At 38.9% G+C, this 21675-nt stretch overlaps 1 protein-coding gene across 17 annotated transcripts in view; it reads right to left on the reverse strand.

Annotated features, from left to right (window-relative positions):
* The window catches only part of ANKRD44 (ankyrin repeat domain 44), a 348643-nt gene that overhangs the window by 16991 nt on the left and 309977 nt on the right, over positions 1 to 21675 (reverse strand). For 7 of the 17 annotated variants that reach the window (XM_070580472.1, XM_070580471.1, XM_070580473.1 and 4 more), the window contains 6 exons: positions 18185 to 18268; positions 16995 to 17140; positions 16432 to 16514; positions 14193 to 14275; positions 13040 to 13131; positions 6411 to 10701 (listed from right to left, as the gene is read on the reverse strand). In XM_070580472.1, the coding sequence (XP_070436573.1) occupies positions 10457 to 10701; positions 13040 to 13131; positions 14193 to 14275; positions 16432 to 16514; positions 16995 to 17140; positions 18185 to 18268 (733 nt within the window). In that variant the 3' untranslated portion in view covers positions 6411 to 10456. Of the gene's footprint in view, positions 1 to 6410; positions 11186 to 11955; positions 12255 to 13039; positions 13132 to 14192; positions 14276 to 16431; positions 16515 to 16994; positions 17141 to 18184; positions 18269 to 21675 lie in introns of those variants that run through there. The other 10 variants (XM_070580485.1, XM_070580479.1, XM_070580488.1 and 7 more) reach the window with 4 other exon arrangements.

Here is a 21675-nt window from a genome sequence, read left to right on the forward strand (position 1 = left end):
TTCATTCCACTTTGACTATGGAGCTTGGAGCCGGTTTTAATGAACAGTAGTAACCTAGCACCAACTGGAATGACTAATTTACCTCCCAGTTTCTATTTATGCATTCCAGTTTCTTTTCTTTTCAAAAAACTTATTGCAAAACAGTAAACAACATAAATTCAGAGCAAAAGCTGCCCACAATTCTGTCACTTAATTAAATCAGTTTTGATTTGTCTGTTACATTCTAGTTCTTGTTCATAAATATATTCAGTTTTTACCCATTTTTGTGATATAAAACAATTTTTATATTCCACATTTTATATTTTCACCTACCATTATGCCATGTACATTTTCCCATTTAACTGCAATTTCAGCACTTCCTTATACCCTTCTCCTTTAACATTATGGGGTAAGTCCTGCCATGTCTTTGTCCATGATCATACAACATATAGACACCTATAAACATATATATGAATTTTAACAGAGGTCCTCTGCTTTGCACCACCCAGGTCACTATCAGATCACGAGACTAGCAGCAAGGAAAATGAGGATGGATCATCAATATACTAGAAAATATGTTCTTATGGCTAGGAAATATTGTTAGAACCCTGAAACCCTTTTCTTTTTCAATATCTGAAACATATTGTGGGAAATTAATTAGTTTTCTCAATCTAATTTCTAGTGTTAGCTGTGACATCACAAAACAAACTCCCAGATGGCATCAACTGAGCCCTTTATCAGCTTTTTTAGCAGGGATGCCAAAACAAAATGGGCCCAGCAGCCTAATCAAAATTTACATGCTAATAGACAGATCCTCATGAATGAAGCTAATCAGAAAATCAATCAATTTTCAGGTAACATTCCTCTAACAAAATTTTTGCAGATTTTAAGTAATAATAAAATAGCAAGGAGTAAATCTCAGGCCTGAAGAAGAATGTAAAATGAAAACACGGCATGGACTTAGGAATGGAGAAATCATTTCTGAAAAAAGAAATTCAAAAGGGAATTATAAACCCGTTAGCTTCTTTTTTTTTTTTTTTGGTAAAAATTGAGATTTCAGGAAAAGTTGATATTTTAAGCAAATTTCGTTTTCACTTAAAGAGCAGGACAGAATTCCAATGATATTAGCCTTTTGTCCTCTGCGGAAGGCCCAGCGGGAAGCATTCAGTTTTTCGTTGTTATCACTAAGACATTCGCCCTGCACACTCCTTTTGTTCATTCTGCTGCTGTTAGCCATCTGTCCTGTTTTCTGGAGAACCTCATAAACACATTTAGGGTAAACCATATGGTTGTAAAACCTGTCATTGCATTATAGTCAAAGTCTGTTTTGTTCTTTTTTTAACAGAAATGCACTTGACCATTCCTACTTCTTTAAAAGCTTTATCCTAAATCCTGGAACCAAACTTCAGTCTGATAATAAATCAGCTCTGAGGACGCATCTACTTAAAATAAAATACCTGAAAAACAGATGTCTTGAAGTGGCCAAGTTTTTGCATCAATTTTGCTCAAATTCTATGTTAAACGGCTTTAGAGCCATTTGTTATATTGGCCTCCTCAGTTTTTGACTTCTTCACCGCCAATGTTTTTTTTTCAATCATCCTCAACCATCCATTTCTGTGGTTATATCAATGGTTTTGTCATCACCAAAACTGTACCACCTCCGAAATCTTTACTCCACACACCCCACGTCCAGCTCACCAACTGTGGTGCTACTCAGCAATTCTTCTATCTCACCAAGACCTTCAATCCAGTGACTGTACCACCTTTTTTTTTCTTTTTTTTTTTTTTTTACTATCTATCAACTCTCTCATGTCTTCACTTCCTTCTTACCCAGCCTGGAGTCCATGATCTATATAATCATGTCTATCGAAAGCACCACAGTTCCACAGCTCCCCTTGGACTCACCTGGCAAAGCTCTATCCCTGTTTAAATTCCACTATATCTGTACCCAAACATCTGATGAAAAAATCCTCTAGAATGACTGGCATCATTTTAAATGCATGGTCATAAATCTCAGATGTACTAAGCCCTACTCAGCAATCCTCCTCTGTTGCTCTAAAATGTTCTCTGCAAAATTACTCTCCCTCAGGGCTGGCCCCGTGCCCAGGTGGTTAAGTTCGCGCTCCGCTTCAGAGGCCCAGGGTTTCGACAGTTCGGATTCTGGGTGCAGACATGGCACCGCTTGTCAGGACATGTTGAGGCAGCCTCCCACATGCCACAACTAGAAGGACCCACAACTAAAACTACACAGCTATGTACTGGGGGGATTTGGGGAGAAAAAGCGAAAAAAGCAAAAAAAAAAAAAAAGAAGATTGGTAACAGTTGTTAGCTTTGGTGCCAATCTTTAGAAAAAAAAAAAGAACAAAATCACTCTCCCATCCCTTCTCAAACCTTTCTGCTCTCTCTCAGACATCCCCTCAGCCTCAATATGCTATAGCATCTCTTATCTTAGAATTCCGACAAATACCCTCTCTGGTCTCCATATCCTCCTCCAGCTTACTGCCTTGCTTTTCGTCTTCCCTTCACTTTCTTCAAATCATCCTCTTCGGATTGTTGCTCCCACCACTCTGAGGCATCTGCTCTTGCAAAGGTCACTAATAAACTTTACGTTGCCGAATCCAATGGTCAATCTCTGTCCTATCTTATTTGACCTCCTAGAAGCAACTGAGACAGTAGATACAACTGAAATTCTTTCTTCCATAACATTCTTTCTTTCCCAGGTTTCTCAGATATCTTGGTCTCATGCTTTTCCTCCTCCTTCACTGGCCACTCCTTCTTGGTCTTCTCTGCTAGATCCTCTCTCTTCCTGACCTCTAAATGTTGGCGTGCCCACAGTTCAGGGATCTTCTGTCTATTCACTCCAAGGCAGTTTCCTCTGGTCGTCTATAATTTCACGTTACCCCCGCTCCAGCCTCTCCCCTAAACTCTAGACTGTTCCTAGACCAACAGCAAGTTCAGTCAACTCTACCTTCAAGAGCACCCACAATGTTCAAGAGTACCGACACGTCCCACGTTCTCTCCATTTTCCTTGTTGCCACACCAATCCCAGCAACTGTGTTTACTTGTCTAGACAATTGCAGTGCCACTTAACTGGTCACTCGGGTTCCTCTTTTGCCTTCCTACAGCAGCCAGTGATCTTTTAAAAATGAAACAGGACCACAGCCATTTTTCTGCTTAAATTTCTCCAGTGGATTTTTATCACATTAAGAAAAAAATTGAAACTCCTTCCCCTGGCTCACAAAATTTTAGAAGATCTGGCCTCAGACTGCTCTTTATCTCATCTCATACTATCCCTTCCTTACCCGACACGTCTCCAGCCACACTGGCCCCATCTGTTTGTGGAACGTGCCGAGCTCATTCTTGCCTTTGGTTGTTGGCACTGGCTGTTCCCTCTCCCTAGAATGTTCTCTCCTCTGATCTTTATATGGCTAGCAACTTCTTGTCATTAAGATCTAAGCTTAGATGTTTGTAATTCTTGCAAACCCAACTATAAGAAATACTAGTTATTCAAGTTCTCAAATCTGCTGGGTGCTTTATCAACTGAATATAAACACAGGTAAGTTTTTTGTGCTCTAAGTACTGCTTCAACATTTTTACTTTTGAAAATTATAAAAAATCTTCTAGGATTTAAATATACTTCATTAAATTGGCACTTAAAGGTAGAAAATAGTATCCTAGTAATAGTGTCTACCAGCGCCTAGAGAAACATGTGAGACAACATTGCTGTGACGCCAGATCTTGCTATGTGACTGTGAGCCAAGTGCCCCATCCTTGTGAGCAGGGTTTCCCTACCTGTGAAGTAGATACATCATCCTTGGCTTAAGACAAGGAATGTACATGTGCGTGTGTGTGTTTGTGTGTTTAACAACAAGAAAATTAAATATTTGTCTCAAATCCATGCAGTACTTTTCTCTTCACCACTCACCTGAATGTGAGCTCTCCTAGAAAAACACACAACCAGGGAACACGGTCTCGAAATTCCTTCTGAAGTTCTTTTTCTTAGGCTTGTAGGTGCTCTTTATGAGGGGATGTATATTAGAGCATGTTTATGCAATTCCCTGTGAAAATAGATTTTGAAATATGGCTGGCTGTACAAATAACAAATTGATGAAGAAATGATTCGGAAACGAGGAGAGGAAGTAGATGAGCAGTGAGGTGAGGGTGCATTGGTGCTGAGGGTGGGGTGTCGTACACTAGGCTGGCTGGGACAGCTGGCATCCTTGGCCTAGTAAATACTTGTACAGTAAATGTTAGTAGCAACCCCTCCCGCCCCCTGTCATTGTGCTAGCCACAAATGCCCACACATTTCCAATCACCCCCTGGAGTGCTTGAAAATTAATCAGTGGCACAGCCATTATCTTCGCTGCTTTATATTTTACAGCAAATGTACCTTCAGTATGAAATTTGCTAAAGAGACAATTCATACAGCACTTTTAACCCACGGTATTTTTGTGTTATGTTAATAGCCTTTTAGCTTAATGCTTTTGTGCCTTGCAAGCTAATTCGGGAACACATTAAGTGTGTTAAGTGAGGGATAGATGCACAGGGATCTAAACCTACTGAATGGAATGTGAGAGAGGGATCCTCTGACAAGCAGTTTGGAGGCAAAGTGCCACAGCGAAGTTCACCAGTATCATTACTGCGGTGGAGGCCATTATCCCCTTTCTGCTTTCTTATGAGAGCACAATTGAAATTAATGGATCTCTCTGTTTTTCTTGAAAGGGTGAATTTAGGAAGTCAAAGTAAACAATTTCCTTAGCAATGGCCAGGAGGAAGTTATCTTAATATGATGTTCTACTCTCAAAGGACTGTGGTAGACTCAGTGTGGTAAATAGCTTCCAAAACAGCTCCCAGTGATTCCTGCCTCCTGGTATCACACTCTTTGGTCATCCTCTTCCCTTGAATATGGGACAGACCTAGTGACTTGCTTCTAATGAATAGAATATGGGAAAAATGATGGAACGTCACTTCGAGATTCAGTTAAATAGCTGTGACTTCTGTCTTGCTCTTTCTCTGGCTTTTCTCAGCTTGCTGGCTCTCATGAGGCAAGCTGCCTTGTCAAGAACTGTCCTTGGGAAAGGCCCACTTGGCAAGGAACTGAGGGCAGCCAACAGCCATTGAGGAAGTGAAGCCCTCAGTCCAACGATCCATGAAGAATCCTGCCGACAACCATATGAGTGAGCTTGGAAATGGATCTTTCCCTGGCGGACACCATCATTCCAGCTGGTGAGTGACGCTGTGGCAGAGACCTGACTAGACCATGCCTGGACTCCTGACTTACAAAAACTGTGAGATAACATTTGCTGCTTTAAGTCACTAAGTTTTGGGGTAATTTGTTATACAGCATTAGATATCTAATGTGTCCAGTCTGCTCTAAACTATGGGAAGCACTCACCTGTGGTATGATTCATGCTTTACAGTCTTCAAAAGTGAGAAGTCAGATTTGTATATTTGAATAAACAGTGAGACATGGCACAGTGCAAAAGCTCCCTGAACATCCCTAGCAGGAGAAACCAACAACCACCACAAAACACTATTTGGCAGGATGGCACAGGGGAGAGAACATCTACAGGCACAAGTTGTGTATTCAGATCACTAATTATGCAAATTCCAGCAAGTTGTATAATTTCTCTGGGTTTCCGTTTCTTGATGAAAAATATGGTGATGGGATTGGGCTAGACTCTCAGAACTGCTAACACTCTATGACACTGTGAGGTGAGGGACTCAGGAAGGCCCCACCCCAAAATCTCTTTCTCATCAGCTGGCAACTCCATCATGAGGAATTTGTCCCTTAGTGCTTCTAGGAACTGTCCCTGAGGTTACTACTAAAGGGAAGAAATTGTGAATGGTGAGACAGATGGAGAGGAAATTCTGTGGATAACTTTAAAAATAGTACAAGAATCTTGTGTTGCTTGGAACCAGTGGAAGGGTAGTGGTGGCAGCAACAAAGATAAGCATGGCTGATTTCACCGTTTTGAGGCCCTAGCCGGCTTCCTCCTTCAGATATATGGGATTTATACAGTTAGTCGCATTTCCCCTCTTACTTTGGCTGCAAGGAAGCTTAGAGCAAACTCAAGTTCAGTCACAGTCACTGTGTTAAATTTTATGGTTCCCATATTTTTTTTTGTATTCTTTTTCCTGTCCTAATTTTTCTACCTGTAGTTTATCATGTGTTTTGTTGCAAGCCAGTCCAAATCCTTCATGGAGAAAGTTGGAGGTATAACTATAATAAACACAAACACACAAGTTTGAAATTTTTTCTCTAATTGCGATGATAGAAACAGAAACAGCAAATCTGGAGATACGCTTCTATCTTGATTATATATTTTCAAAATTTAAGGTTAATTTGGGTTTGGCGGGAGATGAAGATTTAAATTAGCAGAATAATTGGTAAAATTAGCATAAATTGGAAAAATTAAAGGCAACACAAATTGCAACAATATTTGTACCGTTTTTATTTGTAAAAATAACCATCTGAATGCACTTCCGCAGTATATTACAGTTATGCACTTCATTACGTTATTAGCATTCAGTAGTTGAAAAAGTATTAAACTGTGCTTGAGAAGATTCAGACTGGTTCAAAGTCACTCACTGAACTAAAAATCATTTTCCTCATTTTTACAGTCAGGACATTTACCAGAGTCATTCAACTCCAATTTACATAAGAAAACATTACAGACAAAATCCCACTGAAATCATCAAACAATACTTTATGCTGTTACAAATATGTTATGCAAAATATAACACTGGCACCGGATTTGTATCATCGTGCTTCGCAAAGATATATTGCACATGCTAAAGCATAAAATACGCAGACAAAACTACCAAAGAAATGATATTTGCATTGAATTTTTAGATCACTACATAAGAAACTCATAGAATTACATTTTATACACACACTCAGATTGTCACTATCTTAAAACGCTTTTCCCCTATAACACTGACCTATGGTTTACAGTTTGGTAAGAAGAAAGCATTTTAGCACTGCAATATCAAACATAATTCCTATAAAAAACTTCAGCATTTTCATTTTCATTTCAAAGCAGGTAAGAGGGGAAATAGGAAAAAAGACACTTTATACCTTCAAAGAAAGGCCGAAATGAAAAGTCACTGGTATCATATTGCTCTGATAACACTCAAATGAAAAAAATACAAAACATTTCACAGAACGTCTTCAGAATATACAAATATAAAAAGGCACTCTAACTTCATATCACAAGACAAAAAAGGGATGAGTTCTTCAACCAACGCAACAGATCAGCAAACCAAGTTGCTCAACAGTACAGAGAATGACTAGTGCAGCAAATCCATTCGATGTTCTTGTTCTAGCTTCATAACAAGAGAAGAAATCAAGCAGCTGTTTGCTGCCTAAAGTACCAAAACATACTACGGTGCCCTTTTAGTAGTGATAAATAGAAGTCCCCTGAGCTATTTACTGTAGAATCATAGCAGATTTTAGGCAATTTGGAGATAGTGATGTATTTACCGAGGATCGGCAGACACAGAGCACAGGTAAGTGGATGAAACATGATCCCTGTGGCTGTGATTAAAAGACAATCTAAAAATAACACATTTTGGTAAAAGCACTAAACAACAAGACTCAATGAAAAGCACAATTTTTTCTGTTTTCTTTCTTAGAAAGCCAAGTTGCCAATCTAGTTTTACTTCTAAGAGATGTACTTGAAAAACACAGAACTCATAGTTTTTAAAGTCATTTCTTAAAGGAAAAATTTGGTCTTGGGGGTAGGGAGAAATAGAAGGAGAGCAGGAGAGCGAGAGAGCGAGAGAGCTGGATTCAACGAACGGTTCTCTAGTGGGCATGGTTTCATTTTGTTCCTTTGTCCTCCTCCTTTCTATCAGTAAGACAGCGGGGTGGGGCGGGGGGAATCAAATCGCAGCTCCATGGAGACAATGTCACCCGGCGTCACTGCTTTGCTGCCACATTCCTTATTCTCTGTGCTACTCTACAGGAGAAATGTTAGCACTGCTTTACCATTAAAGCAGGCATTTCATTTGCTGCTTTAAATGCCAACTGAGCAAGATTTCCAATCACTTCTAGAAAAAGACACGCAGTATCCCATGCTTCTTCAGCACTGGATCTCCCTAATTTTCAGTGTTTTGGTAAAGATAAGGTCATTATTGCTCATCAGCAATTTATCTACTTTTAAAAAATTCACTGTCTCTAAACAAAAAGGACAGAGGAAGGAGAGGAACACAATGCCAAGAATTAAAAAAACAACGGTAGCAGTGTCAAAAATTTTCAGTGAAATTAATACCGATTCTATAAGTCCTTTGAACAAGTTCTCATTTGTGAAGAACCCAACATGAGTTTTTAGTTAAATCCAGGATATTAAAAGAGTAAGATTAAAGTCTTTTACAGTTAGATGAAAAATCTAATACTGTATCTGCATTTGATCCAGATATGATAGAACACTGTTTTAAAAATCTCACACTATAAAATAGCAATTTCCAGGAGGAAAACAGAACTGCTTATAAAACGTCAGAGAAAACTGCCCTAAAGCAACCTGTTTCTTTCTTGTCTCTCCCCAAAGTGGAAAATAGCACTTGAGCTGGTGATTTTTATTTCTCCTCTTGGTATAGGTGCCCACACACAGGCATAGTTTCCCATTGGGTTACCGAGACCATGTGAGACTTTCAGTGGATTTAGAATAATTTCTGTATCTTTCTTTGGGCCACCTTTGTGCACATGATCCACTTCAGTTTTCATCTTGCACAAGAGCGTAAGTACTGCAGTGTCCTCGAAGCTATAAGGTGGCTACAGCCTGGGGCTCACCGATGGATGGGTGTTGTACCTCACTCCAACGTATCTGAAGAGCTTGAGGGTTGGCTGGAACCTTAGCAGTGGATACGCTGGGCTTGGCCCCAGGACTGCTGGCCAGCCCAGGCAGGGTCCTGTGTATTTTTCTGCTTTTTTGTTATTCCAAGTAAGACACATAGCAATTAAAATAGAGAACAAACAATGGATGTTTCCTCAGCATTTGTTTCATTTCAAATAAATAGAAACACATTTACATCAAAAGTATATGAACATTTTCTCTAGTTTGGCAAAAAAATAAGCCGTGGTCAACACATCATCAGTTACAAATGTTAAGCCATCAACTAGAAATCTGTGTCATAAGAAATATAAAATACAACAAAGACTGTTACGCAAAAGATTACATTTTAACTCCATAGAAAAGCTACTTCAGTTTTCACTTCCATTTTGAAGGAAAACCATTTGAATCTTCCATTTTAGACTGAAGCATTTTGGTCCTCATGTATAGCTGGTTGATGAACGACAGACATATATATACATATATGTGTGCGTGTATATGTGCATAATTTTTAGAGAGTCTCATTCTTCTTTTTGCACAGCTATTCCAGGTGCAGAACGGGGTCCATTTGACCTAGAAGCTTTGGCAGAGGGAGCAGACACAGTATTCACCATGTTGATTTCATCATCAAGCAACCGTCAATTGGCTTTAATTTCCATGTCACCCATTTCTACCTCCTGCTTTCACTTTCCTTCTTCCCTTTGGCAGTCACACTTTGACTCACTTGGCATGACCTTGACTGAGAAGCTCATTTAACATTTTACTATTGATAAACAATGCTGATGGTTCTGATGTTTTTAAACGTTAGTACTTTGATTTAAGAACGAATTAATAAAGGGTAGTTTCATAGTAAATTTGCACATGTCTCAAACTCTTGGTGCAATATAATTTTCATCTGAAATGTTATTAGATTTGGACTCAATCACTCGGGTGAAAATTAGTCACAGGTTTGTTATGGGGAGCACTGGGTGCCATATGTGTGTTAAATGAAAAAAAAACAAGTTCCATTTTCAATGAATTTTTCTCTTCATCTGGCACCTTTAACACAAATCCTCAGAAAGAAGTTCTGGATATTTAAGTGCTTACTATAGAGAGGATATGAATAATTGGACTCCCTTAAAAAGATTATTACAGGCATTATTTCTGAAGATGAACACCTCTTTACCTTTGGCTTCTAGTGAGGAGGTAAACATCAAAGTGAGAAGAGCTTTGCGGCATTCCCTATCCACCCGTCCCCTGCTGGGGGGACAGGAATGTCACACTGATATACTTCTGAGAACTCACTGCCAAGTGAGTACATGAAAAAAATATCTATAGAGAATAGCTCCCTCTCGGTGCATTATCCCCAAAGAGAAAGAGTTAAATGCATTTTTTATTCTTTACTTAAAGTGAGAGGTAGACTTTCACAGGAGCATCTTAGATCTAAGGAAAACATGAAACAAATCAAAATCGGGGCCCGTCTGTGTGAGTGCTCTGCCCTCCAGCCTAGCTGCCCTCCTTCAGTTTGATTAATTCCTTCTCTACTGGCTTCTAGAGGAAGCCTGGGCCCATAATAATACTTGAATACAACATAAACCTGGAATTCAAGTTTCTTTCCCTTCCTCCAACATGGTTGAACAAGGAAAAGCTTCTACAGTCCAAAGTCAAAACGTTTCGGAATCAGAATCATTTTCATTGTACCCATCCTCCGAGCCTACGTTGTTACTGCAGAGGCTAACCATGCTACCCAGATTGGAGAGGGTCGTCCTGCTCAAATTGTCTTTTTTAAAACAAACGAAGTTGACAGCCGTCATTGCACTGGAAGGAGATAAAGTCATGGTAGCCAAAATGAGGGCCAGGCAGTCAGCCACGTCTTTGTTAGGAGCGCAAGCCAGGGCCGGGGTATGACCTGGGCGTAAATGCAGACAAGGCAGTGGTTAGTCCAGGAAATCCAGAGGCGGGTGAGCATTCCACAGTACATCTCCTACGACCTCACACGCGGAGATGTATGTCGAGTTAGAAATCATGCCAGGCAAAAGGAAGAGTTACTTCCACAAGTCATGCTGGGGGTGACGCTGGAGGGGTTGGGGGGGAGACATTTTATGGAGGGGTTTTGGGTTTTGTTCAGCTTACACGACAACAACAAGCACTATATTGTCCGAAGTTAGGCAGGATTCCAGTCTTCATCTAGTGAACAGAGACACGAGGGGCTGGGGGTGGGACACAATTCCACAACAAACAGCAACAGGACAACCAGGAAGGTGTTTCCAGTTGAGAGCACAGGCACGTGGTGCACTTGGGGCTGGGGCCAGGGCACTCTCATTCTGAGAACAAGGACTTTCCATTGCAGGTAATCGTGTGTCCGATTAGAAAAGACACAGAAAACCAGATGTCTGTAAAAGTGAGTCAGGCAGTTTTGTCACTTTATATGTACTTTATATAAAGTATACACCAATTAACTTGCTCTAGAAAAATGGAATCATGTGAGCAGATCAGACACAGGAAGGCACTGGCTGTTTGTAATTAAAAATGTACTCCCATTTAAAGGAAACAGAATTTAAAAAAAATAGCAACACCACCAACCAAAGTCCCCAGTCCTCAATGGAACAGATGTGAGAAAATTGCTATGTTTGCCGTAGAGCTATGTCATTCTCTCTCATTTAGACTTGATGCATCTGGTCCAGAAAAGAATGCTATCTCAACGCATAGAGTACCTGCCATGGGAGGTAGGTACATTCTTTCATTTAATTGTTACCCGTATCCACCTTTTGTTCTACTGGCCTGAAAGGGTTAGCTGTCCTCTCTGCTGACCACAGTTCCTACTCCCACTCACTCATTTATTCAGAGGAACTGGCTCAAAAAACCTTTACTTTTTGTTGTTTTGTTTATTAGCACCTGACCCTCGCCATGCCCCCCTTAACAGATTATTCCTCTCTCTGGTTTGAAAACCAACAAGAATGGACAGAGAGCTTAACACTCCATTCCACAGAGGTCGGTGATGAGTAAAGGCATTAGGATTGTATGCTGTACAAAATGGCCCCAAATATTTGCAGGCCTTGGGGTGCAGCTAAGCTCTGAGACAGGCCGCAGTTCCATGGCCCAGGGCTCTTGTTCCTAAGGTCACCATGGGCTGGACAAGCCTCAGATGCAGCAGACTTATACAGGAGAGAGGCAAAACTAATTTATTCTGGTCTGTTTGATCATTTTGGAGAAAAATTGTGGGCCTCTGTATGCCTAAGATCTACATAGTGGTGATCAGAGGGTATGGGAAGGTAAGGCGGGAAGAAAGAAGACGGAGAAATAGAGAACTTTCTGTGCCTCCTAGATGAGTCAGGTTGGGGACAGAGCAGGGTACATGCCAGGATAAATGGGGCTGCAAAACCAAAACTAATAGGAGTTAGCTACTGATGTCATGTGGCTGCTTACTTCCGAGAAATAGGCATGAGCTGCTAATTCCAATACCTGTAATAAGCAGTTAATTGAGTTATGTTAATACATTTTATTATAATACTTTAATTAAATGCCAAAATTAATGCCACGTTTTAAAAAATTACTTAACTCATAAATATCCAGAAGTTCCTCTTTTGCTCCCCAAGGTTAATAGGCATTGTGCTTAAAATGGTAGTTTCATACAATTCTAGTGTTCATTAACTATCAAAATTTCTTAGGAAGCAGAGTAGAAAGCTTCTGTTAAGAGTTAGTTCACTTAGAAAAGGCACATTATATATAGATCAAGAGAAGCTTTCAAGCCTAGATGTTAATTAAAAATGTTTACTCATGTTCCCTAAATATCCATACTAGGAAGATGAGTTCTGATCTGTTCTTAAAAAAAAAGGTTTGATCTCAGAATGAACTGAAATACGTAGACCTAGGCTTTTCTTTGAGCCCTGGAGCATGCACTAATGACGTGTGATCCCTAACTCTTCAGCGTATGCAGTTAGAATTTCGAATGCCAAGTTGAAAGCTTTTTAGTGTGTTTAAAATATTTTAACCACCAAGCTGAGGAGTTGGAGACCAGCTGCTGACATTACATGCAAAATGGAAGGCACCGGTGGGCTACAGGTGGACTGTGTGTTTTGTGAAGACAGACAGAACAAAGCATCTTGTTTGATTTCTCACACACGGGGAACTTCCATAGGGGAGAGAATCCTTACTACCTTTTTAACTAGCGCCTATCTTTCTCATTTTCCTCTGGCTTCACAGCATGTGGAAGGCACCTGCTGGGACTATTCAATTTTTCCACTTACCATTTTCATCCACGGCGAGGACACAGGCCCCTTTTGCCAGCAATTCTTCAACCACCACCTTCAAGCCGTTGCGGGCAGCAACGTGCAGGGGGCTGAGAAAGGACAACAGCAAGCGTCACTTGTGATTCCTATTTGTGTGAGAGTGTGTCATTTTGCATTGCTAAAAGGAAGAAAGTACTTAAGAACCTATAAATGGTACATGAATCTTTTTACTTTAAAAAAAGATATTTGTTGACCAGATCTTTTCCAGGTGCCAATGATGCAACTGTTCTCCTGTGTTGGCCCAGATTTCTCTGCAGATATTACAAATAGTCTGCATCTCAAAAACCTCACTGACAGTAAATAGGAAGCCGGAGGAAGAACTCAAGCTCTGGTGTGTTTTCTAGAAGGTTCTTTACCCCTTGCTTTCAAATACTCCAGCATTTGAATCACTGTTTCACACAGTTCATCAATAGAAGTGGTACTAATAATACTGATATATGTAATCTCAAACCTTTATTATTACTAAATGCACTGAATGATATTCTATTGAATTTAGAATTCGTTAAAGAAATTAACGAATGTCAAACCCAGTCTCTTCTGCTTATACATTACTTCAGAATCTTAATGAAAAAGAAATCTTAATATTCTTTTGCCCTTAAAACAAATGTGTAAGTAATTTCCTAAAATGGAAAATGAAGTAGCTTTTAGGTCTTTCACGCTGAGGATTACACTGAATTATATTAAAATATAATTAAGACAAATAGCATAGAAACTCTTCAAATATATTCTGGGAACCTGATTTATAAAACTGTCATTTTCCAGTAAGAATACATAATGCTAATACATTCATACAAATAGTTTCCCCAAATATGTCATCTCGTAAGATTTTCTAACAGCCCACTAAATTTTTAATATTACCATAGGAATACCAGCAAAGAAAAACACAGGCTTCACAAATTTCTATGAAGGCATATCAAAATAAACATTCTAACTAGAAATGCCTAGCATGGTCAGCATTTGTGTGACTGTCAGCTTCATGAAGGAGAAGCCAGGTTGTGCCTTTCACCACCACATTCCCCAGCTCTAGCCTGGCACACAGCAAGCTCTGAATGTTTTTTGAATAAATGACTATGAATCTGGGTCTGAGTCAAACTTCAGGAGCCACACTTACGTCTGCAGTGCATTATTTTTTGCATTAATAAGGCTCTCATCTTGTATCTTGTCAAGTATTAACAAGGCACATTTTTCATGACCCTAATAAAGAAAAATAATGATAAGAAACATAGGACAGAGACACAGAACAGTTTCAGAAAAGTCACTTCATTATGCTTTAAATTTAAAATGAATATCCTCTGCCTAAAAACATTTTATAAGGTTATTTTCTGAGTAATTCTTTTTTCTTGCAAAAAGCAAATAGTTAAAGGGCCCCAGATTCTCAAAGATTCTTAAACCCTTAAATCCTTCAACATTACTTTCTAAACATAAGTCAAGTCCCATGTCCTTCCTCAAACCTTCAAATAGCACTTCGGTGATCCATCTCTCCTTGGGATTCCCATCACACCTCGTACCTGTATCACTCACAGTCGTTTACCGCCTTACACTATGCAGAGACTCTTTTTCATGAAAGCTCATTCATTTCTTCCTCCCCCTTCTGGGGGGAAATCTCTCTATATCTTATGACAACAGATGATTGATAACTTTTCAAAAATCAATTGAGGGGCCGGCCCCGTGGCTGAGTGGTTAAGTTCACACGCTCCCCTTTGGCGGCCCAGGGTTTTACTGGTTTGGATCCTGGGTGTGGACACTGCACCGCTCATCAGGCCACACTGAGGCGGCATCCCACATGCCACAACTAGAAGGACACACAACTAAAATATACAACTATGTACTGGGGGGCTTTGGCAAGAAGAGGAAGAAAAAAAAAGAAGATTGGCAACAGATGTTAGCTCAGGTGCCAATCTTTAAAAAGAAAATCAATTGATCAATCAGAGACCCTTTCAAGATTTCAGGCCTAGGCCCTATTAAGGAGTCATGGCTTCCTAAATCCTTGCTACTCAAAGTATAGCCCGCAGAAGAGCAGCATCACCTGGGAGTTAGAAATGTTGAATCTGAGCCCCACCCCAGACCTACTAAATTAGAATCTGCATTTTAACAAGAGCCTCAAGTGATTTATTTGCACAATAAAGTTTGAAAAGCACTGCACATATACTCACAAAAACACTACACCTTGAAATGAACTTCATGAAACTGAGCACTTTTTGTGGTTTCCATGGGCTTCCCAGAGCATGAAGTGAGAAAAGGCAACCAAAGAAAGGAAGAGCTGAGATGTCCGGTACCACTGGGTATTCATAACACCTTTAATACTATAACTATGTTGAGATAAACCACCCACCATCACTGGTATCAAGTGGCATCATACTTAACGCTTTATAAGGAAGACCCTTAAATACGATTTTAGAAGTGTCCATGGAGTTTTGATTCTGATACACTGCTGGTAGAGTGTAACCAGCTATGACCTTATTAGGGGGAGATGTGGTCTTAAAAATGATCATTGCCTTAGACTCAATAATTTCACATTTAGGAATTTATTTTAAAGGAATGAGTAAAGATTCTTAAAATAGAGATTTCTCTACAATTAGCATTATTTATAGTAGCATATATGTGAAAACAAGCAAATGTCTAAAAATAGGGGATAGGTTGAATAAAGGATGCCACATTCCTAAGGTGGAATGGTGCACATCTTCTAAAACACTATAAAATAGGATGTCTACAAGAAAGATATTCACAGTATATGATTCGGTAACAAAAGCAGGTTATAAAATAGTGTGATCCCACTTTTGTAAAATCATATATTTTTACACATATCATTTATCCTTTATGGAAGCAGGAACACTGAGCTACATGTGAACACAATGCTATTAAAAAACCCCACACATTCTTTGCATTGAACCATGCACCAGGAAAAAAAGGGAGAGGGTGGAAGTGCACATGAACACATTTGCCTCATAGAAGAGTATTTTTTGACTGTGTTATTACAATGTCTTCAAATGGAACAAAATGAAAACAAGTGGAACCGCACATATTTTCGAAGCCATATAACTAAAGTCCTAACCTGTGTTTAAAACCAAAATGTGGTACTACAACCATGGAGACAGATACAGTGGCAGCACCAAGACAGATTGGAGCAAGAACGCAAGTGGCCAATGCCATGACAGGCACACCCTCATTGCCCCGTGTGGGTCTGCCCTTTGCTTCTCCCCCTTCCATTCCACTCAGTTGACAACATCCTGGGAAAATGCATATCTTAATTAAGAGCCATGATACACACAACTGAGACAGACAGACAGAATTTAAGTGGCATTATTATTATTACAACACTAAGTAACACTGTTTCAAATTCATTTACATACTTTACTACTAGCCAAATGTAAGGGTGTGTTCAAGTCCTTATCCTTCACAGTCAGATCAGCCTGGGCACTGTTCACCAAAATATCTACAGGAAAAGCCAAAAGAGAGTTACTTAGACTAGACGCTAATTACACGCAGGCTGAGGAAGTCACTAGAGAAACAATAACATATTTAAATTAGTACAGCTCACATAATCATGTTTAATGTTTTTAAAGAAAAAGGAGCAATCTATTGTCCTATTTATTCTATCCAAATGCAAAGGCTATAGGCATTAATTTGAATTGTCTTTACAGTTTTGCTATTTTTAGGTAAATGATTCTGTTGTTATATTTGGTTTCTAAATGTTGAAAGATTTCACTGCAGAAAGTTTGGCTCACTTTGACAAGGTCCTCCACTAATCAAGTTAACAGGGGACTGAAGTCAATTAGCAAGTAGAATCAGGTGGCTTAAAGACAATGTTGGTCTTTTTTACATGTATATACCAAGATAATAACTGATATCTCAACTTTACACAGCTTTAGTTTTGGATAGGCACACATGTGAAGGCCACAAGTCGAGCACATACCCACAGCGCCTGCCTGCCCATTCTCAGCAGCCATCATCAGCGCTGTTTTCCCTGAATTGTCTGCTGCGTTCACTTGAGCGTTGTGTCTCAGAAGAAGCTGCAAGCACTCCACGTGATCAGCAAAAGCTGCAGCATGAAGCGGTGTCCTAACAATTTAAAACAAATAGGATTTTATTTTCCTTTAAAGGTAACACGCCCTCTTTCTGTACATGCCCGAGAAACATGTTCATGGTGTCATCCTAGGGATTTAAAACTTACCAGTTTACAGAGATAATGATCAGGCCCACTCTTAAGTCCACTCAGGGTGGACACTGAAGTGTCAGCTATGTGAATGGCACCCCCTAGATTTGGGAGGTGTAAGTGGTGGCCCTGATAATGAAATTAGCATCTTTACTGACCCTTTAATCTTGAGTTCCAGTGACTTCTCTCTCATCTTTGATAAAGATACTTTGAAAATTAAACCTTAAATTTGTAGGTAATTGGATATTTAAATTTAAAAAAACAAGCCCACATCATCTAATGTGGATAGTTGATTTCCTTGGGAGGACAATTTGGTATTATTTATCAAAATTAAAAACTGTCAATCTTTTAACCAAGTAATTCCACTTCTAGAGCTTTATCTCCTAGATATATTTGGTCATGTGAACAGACACATGTGCTAGATTGTTCACGCATCACTCTTTGAAGTAGCAAAACATTGGAAACAACCTAAATGTTCTTCAGTATAAGGCAGGCTCATTAAATCATAGTATATGCATTCAATGCAATAATATGTGCTTTAAGAAGAATATGGTGAATCTCTATGTTCTTGCATGGAAAGACTCCAACATATACTAAAAGCAGAACTTTGCTATAGAATGTTCCTGTTTGCATAAAAGAATATAAGCATACATATTTTTATATATGTTTGTAGCCATGAATAGAAAATATTTGGGAGAATATAAAAATTTGGAAAGAACAGTTTAAAGTGGCTTTCACGGTGGAAGAGGCTAGGGCTTCTGGGTTAAGAGGGTAATTTAATTATATACCCTTTATTGTATTTAATTTTTAAAAACCATGCTTATATACTACTTTTTCAATTGAAAAAAATAGATGTATGGCTACTCTGCAACCACAAAGCAAAGCTGAGTGGTTCATCAAGACAAGAAGATTCATCAAGACAAGAAGCATGCCATCTTAGGATCACTTACCTCCCTTTGTCATCTCTACAATTGACAATACTGGAATCTATGGCCCCAAGTAGCAATGATGCACAATTCTCATGGTCATTTATTCTAAAATGAAAATTGAATTTAAATTTTAAAATCTCTCTCTTTAAAAAATTATATTCCCTCCTACTCCATCTTCCTATGCACTATATATTTAACAATCCAACGCATTAAAAAAACCTGATGCAAATATCTGTGGTCTATATTCTGGTAAAATGATTATGGAAGACAATTTAGGTCATACAAATAAACTTAATTTAATATATCATGAAGTGGGTAGTCTCCACTCTCAAGAGTTCGGAGAACTGCTTGCTTCATGAAGCATTAAATAAAGTTTGTGTCACTTAAATAGTCTTCTTTAATCATTTTAAGAGTTTTGGTGACAAGGATGGGATCTGAAACTGACTACTAATGGCCTGTGGGACGAGACACATGGGCAACGTGCCCAGCGAAGTCTTTGAGTTCACCATGCCTCTCATCGTTACCAAGCGCCGTGGGAAGTCACACTCAGATTTGAACTCTGCTTCCTTGCGTGGAGCTCTCTAATCCAAACAAACTTGATCCAAAATTTTTTAAAGGAAAGAGGTTTATTAAAGTTCCCAGAAAGGTTCTGGGATCCGGGAAATGTTCCAGGAGAGTTCCACAGCAGGTGGCAGCAGCTAAAGGACTAACAGGGACCTCAAGGTAGGTCCAGAACATAAACCACTATGGGACTTGGGGAAATAAATCAAGACAAGAAATTCAAACTGTTTTGACCAATGGCACCTCAAAATCTAAATGGGCACAAGGTGGACCATTAAAAGCCATTAGGGCGTCCTCCACTATAGAGAAATCTTCTCATGAAAGGAGTAATAGACCTATTGTTAATATGAATCCCGGGAGCCAAATCTGCAAAATTGATGGGCACAGGTCGAGCACTTAAAAGCTATTAGAGTTCTTGCCACCTAAATTCAAGACCCCTGTGCTAGGATAAGTTGGTCATTTGAAATCAACTGGGATACTGGAAAAAAGATTGTCCCGGAAGCTTTTGTGCAAATCCTTTGGCACCAACTCAAATGCCCCATAAATACCCTCAAAGGAGAGCCTCCATATTGGCCCCTCCCAGGGTTGAAAGGACTCCACAGTGTTCTCCAGTAAAGTGATACCAGTTATTCCTTTAAACAGCCCAGGGGAAACTAAAATTAAAATTAATGGAAAAACCTTGCCAAATTCTGATAGATACCAGGGCTACACTTTACTTTAAGCCCCACTCATTCTGGAGCCTGCAGATGAGATCCTGGGAAAACCAGCAGAAGCTGGCAAAGGGTGAGAATTCCTACCAGAGTCAGCTCTCCCAGATCTCTGTAGTGCCCAGTCGAGAGAGAAAGGTAAATTTCATGTTGTCCCTTCCTTTCCAAAATCAGACTATTGTGAATTTGGTTTTGAGATACCCATTGGTTAGTGATCCTTTTCTCTTCCACGGACAGCTATTGTCTTCTTGTTTGTCCTAAGTCCTTTCTTTTGGCTATTTTTGGGAGTGACTCTGGATCTTGGGAGGGTAGTATCTTTTGTACCATCTTTGTGGATGCCTCTTGCATCCATGGGATTGTTCAATATTGCCAGGAATATTTATTGTTTGTCCCAGCTGAAACTTGACAAGATATTTGAAAGACTTTTTTTTCTTTTTTTTAAAGAAGCTCTATGGTCAGAAGTTGGCCAAATTGGAAGCTGATATTCAGAGCCTGATAGGAACTTCTTTTTAGGCCTTTTCCCCTAATTGAAAATGAAATTATGTACCTGGAGTGGTGGTGGTGGAGGGGACATTCCAAAGACAAACAGCTCTAAATCTAGAACATAGGAATCTTTTGATTTCTATCTTAATTGAAGGACTAATCCTCTCCTTTACATAAGGAGGCAAACTGAAGATAATGTAGTTGGATGGGCGAGTCAACTCCTTTCTTTGAGGAATTAGAATCAACTGTTCTTGTCTTAAAAATTGAGTCTTTAAAGAACAGAAAAAGCCCACCTAACCTTTTTACAAACCCCCAAACCTCCCTGATTCATCTCAAAAGGCTTAGAGGTATTGTAAAAATTCTGGACTTAGGAAAAAAAAAGTTCTTCTTGGAGAAACGTGGATTCTTTCCCTGTGCCTTTGAGGTGTAAATATTCTATTCATCCTCTCTAGGAACTGAGAACCATCTCTTTGAAATGCAAACTTCAGGGAGATAATTCTTATCACAAGGAAGAAAGAAAAAAGAAAAGGCTTTTTAAAATCTAGAGGGATGAAAAATCTTAAAAGTCTTCTCCCCAAATATTAGTAAAAAGTTTAAGCTATCTGAGCTGCTAACTTTAATTTATTTCTCTTACCAGAAACATAATTTGGATCCAACTGTTCTTTTAAAACTAGCGAGTTTTGCATTATCATACCTGTCTCATGGCTAAAATTTTAAAAGCTATAAGATCTCTTTCTATGTCTGTCTGTATGTTTACATATGTCTATGTATGTATGTTGTAGATAAGTGTTTTTTTCTACCTCTGGATGGTACTGCTAAAATTAATTTGTAAAGAGCTCTATTTAATTGGCTTAAAGAAAATTATGCACTTATATAAATCAAGTATACTCTCAGAAATATAGAAACTAACACAAATATTTTACAAGTTCACATGATCTAGGTTAATCTTCGGTAAGTAAAAACTAATTTAAGTTTGTTGGTTTCATTAAAACAGGTATGTCTTCAAAGTTATTAGCATTAAATATAACGTGAACATACAACTCTTATTCTACCTAGGTTTACTAAAAGTCAAATAAGCTCATTTATCTCTGTTACACAATTTGTCAGCAAGAAAGATAAGACAATGGTTAGCTGTTTAATATCTCATGAAATTTTCATGTGTAATCTAAACATAATTGTTAAGAACAAGTGAATTAAATAGATGTAAGGAAGATAAAAGTATAAACTTTCCAACAATAATTATGCTTTATGGTATGTCTACTTAAAAATAGTTTTCAAATTTTTCTTTTTTTTTGAGGAATATTGGCCCTGAGCATTAGCTCTGTTGCCAATTTTTCCTTTTTTTGCTTGAGGAAGATTGTCGTTGAGCTAACATCTGTGCCAATCTTCCTCTATTTTTATGTAGGATGCCGCCACAGCATGGCTTAACAAGTGGTGCTAGGTCTGTGCCTGGAATCCAAACCTGCAAATTCTGGGCCGCTGAAGTGGAGCGTGTGAACTTAACCACTATGCCTCCGGGCCAGCCCCTCCAATATGTTTTTGGTAACTTGAAACCTTAAAATTATACTGAGATAAGTTAAATGATGAATATTCATTGGATATCTAGATCATTTGCAAATATGATAAAATACTGAAACATGAATTACTGAACATAGGTTTATCTACTTTTGACTTCCTTTTACAGAGGAACTAAAGATATTTGGGTCTATTAGTGAACATGTTTTGTGCCACACTGAAAAATTTACTATGAGGAAGAATATA

Source organism: Equus przewalskii, chromosome 17 (genome assembly GCF_037783145.1).
Source record: "Equus przewalskii isolate Varuska chromosome 17, EquPr2, whole genome shotgun sequence".
In the NCBI taxonomy this organism is placed as follows: domain Eukaryota; kingdom Metazoa; phylum Chordata; class Mammalia; order Perissodactyla; family Equidae; genus Equus; species Equus przewalskii.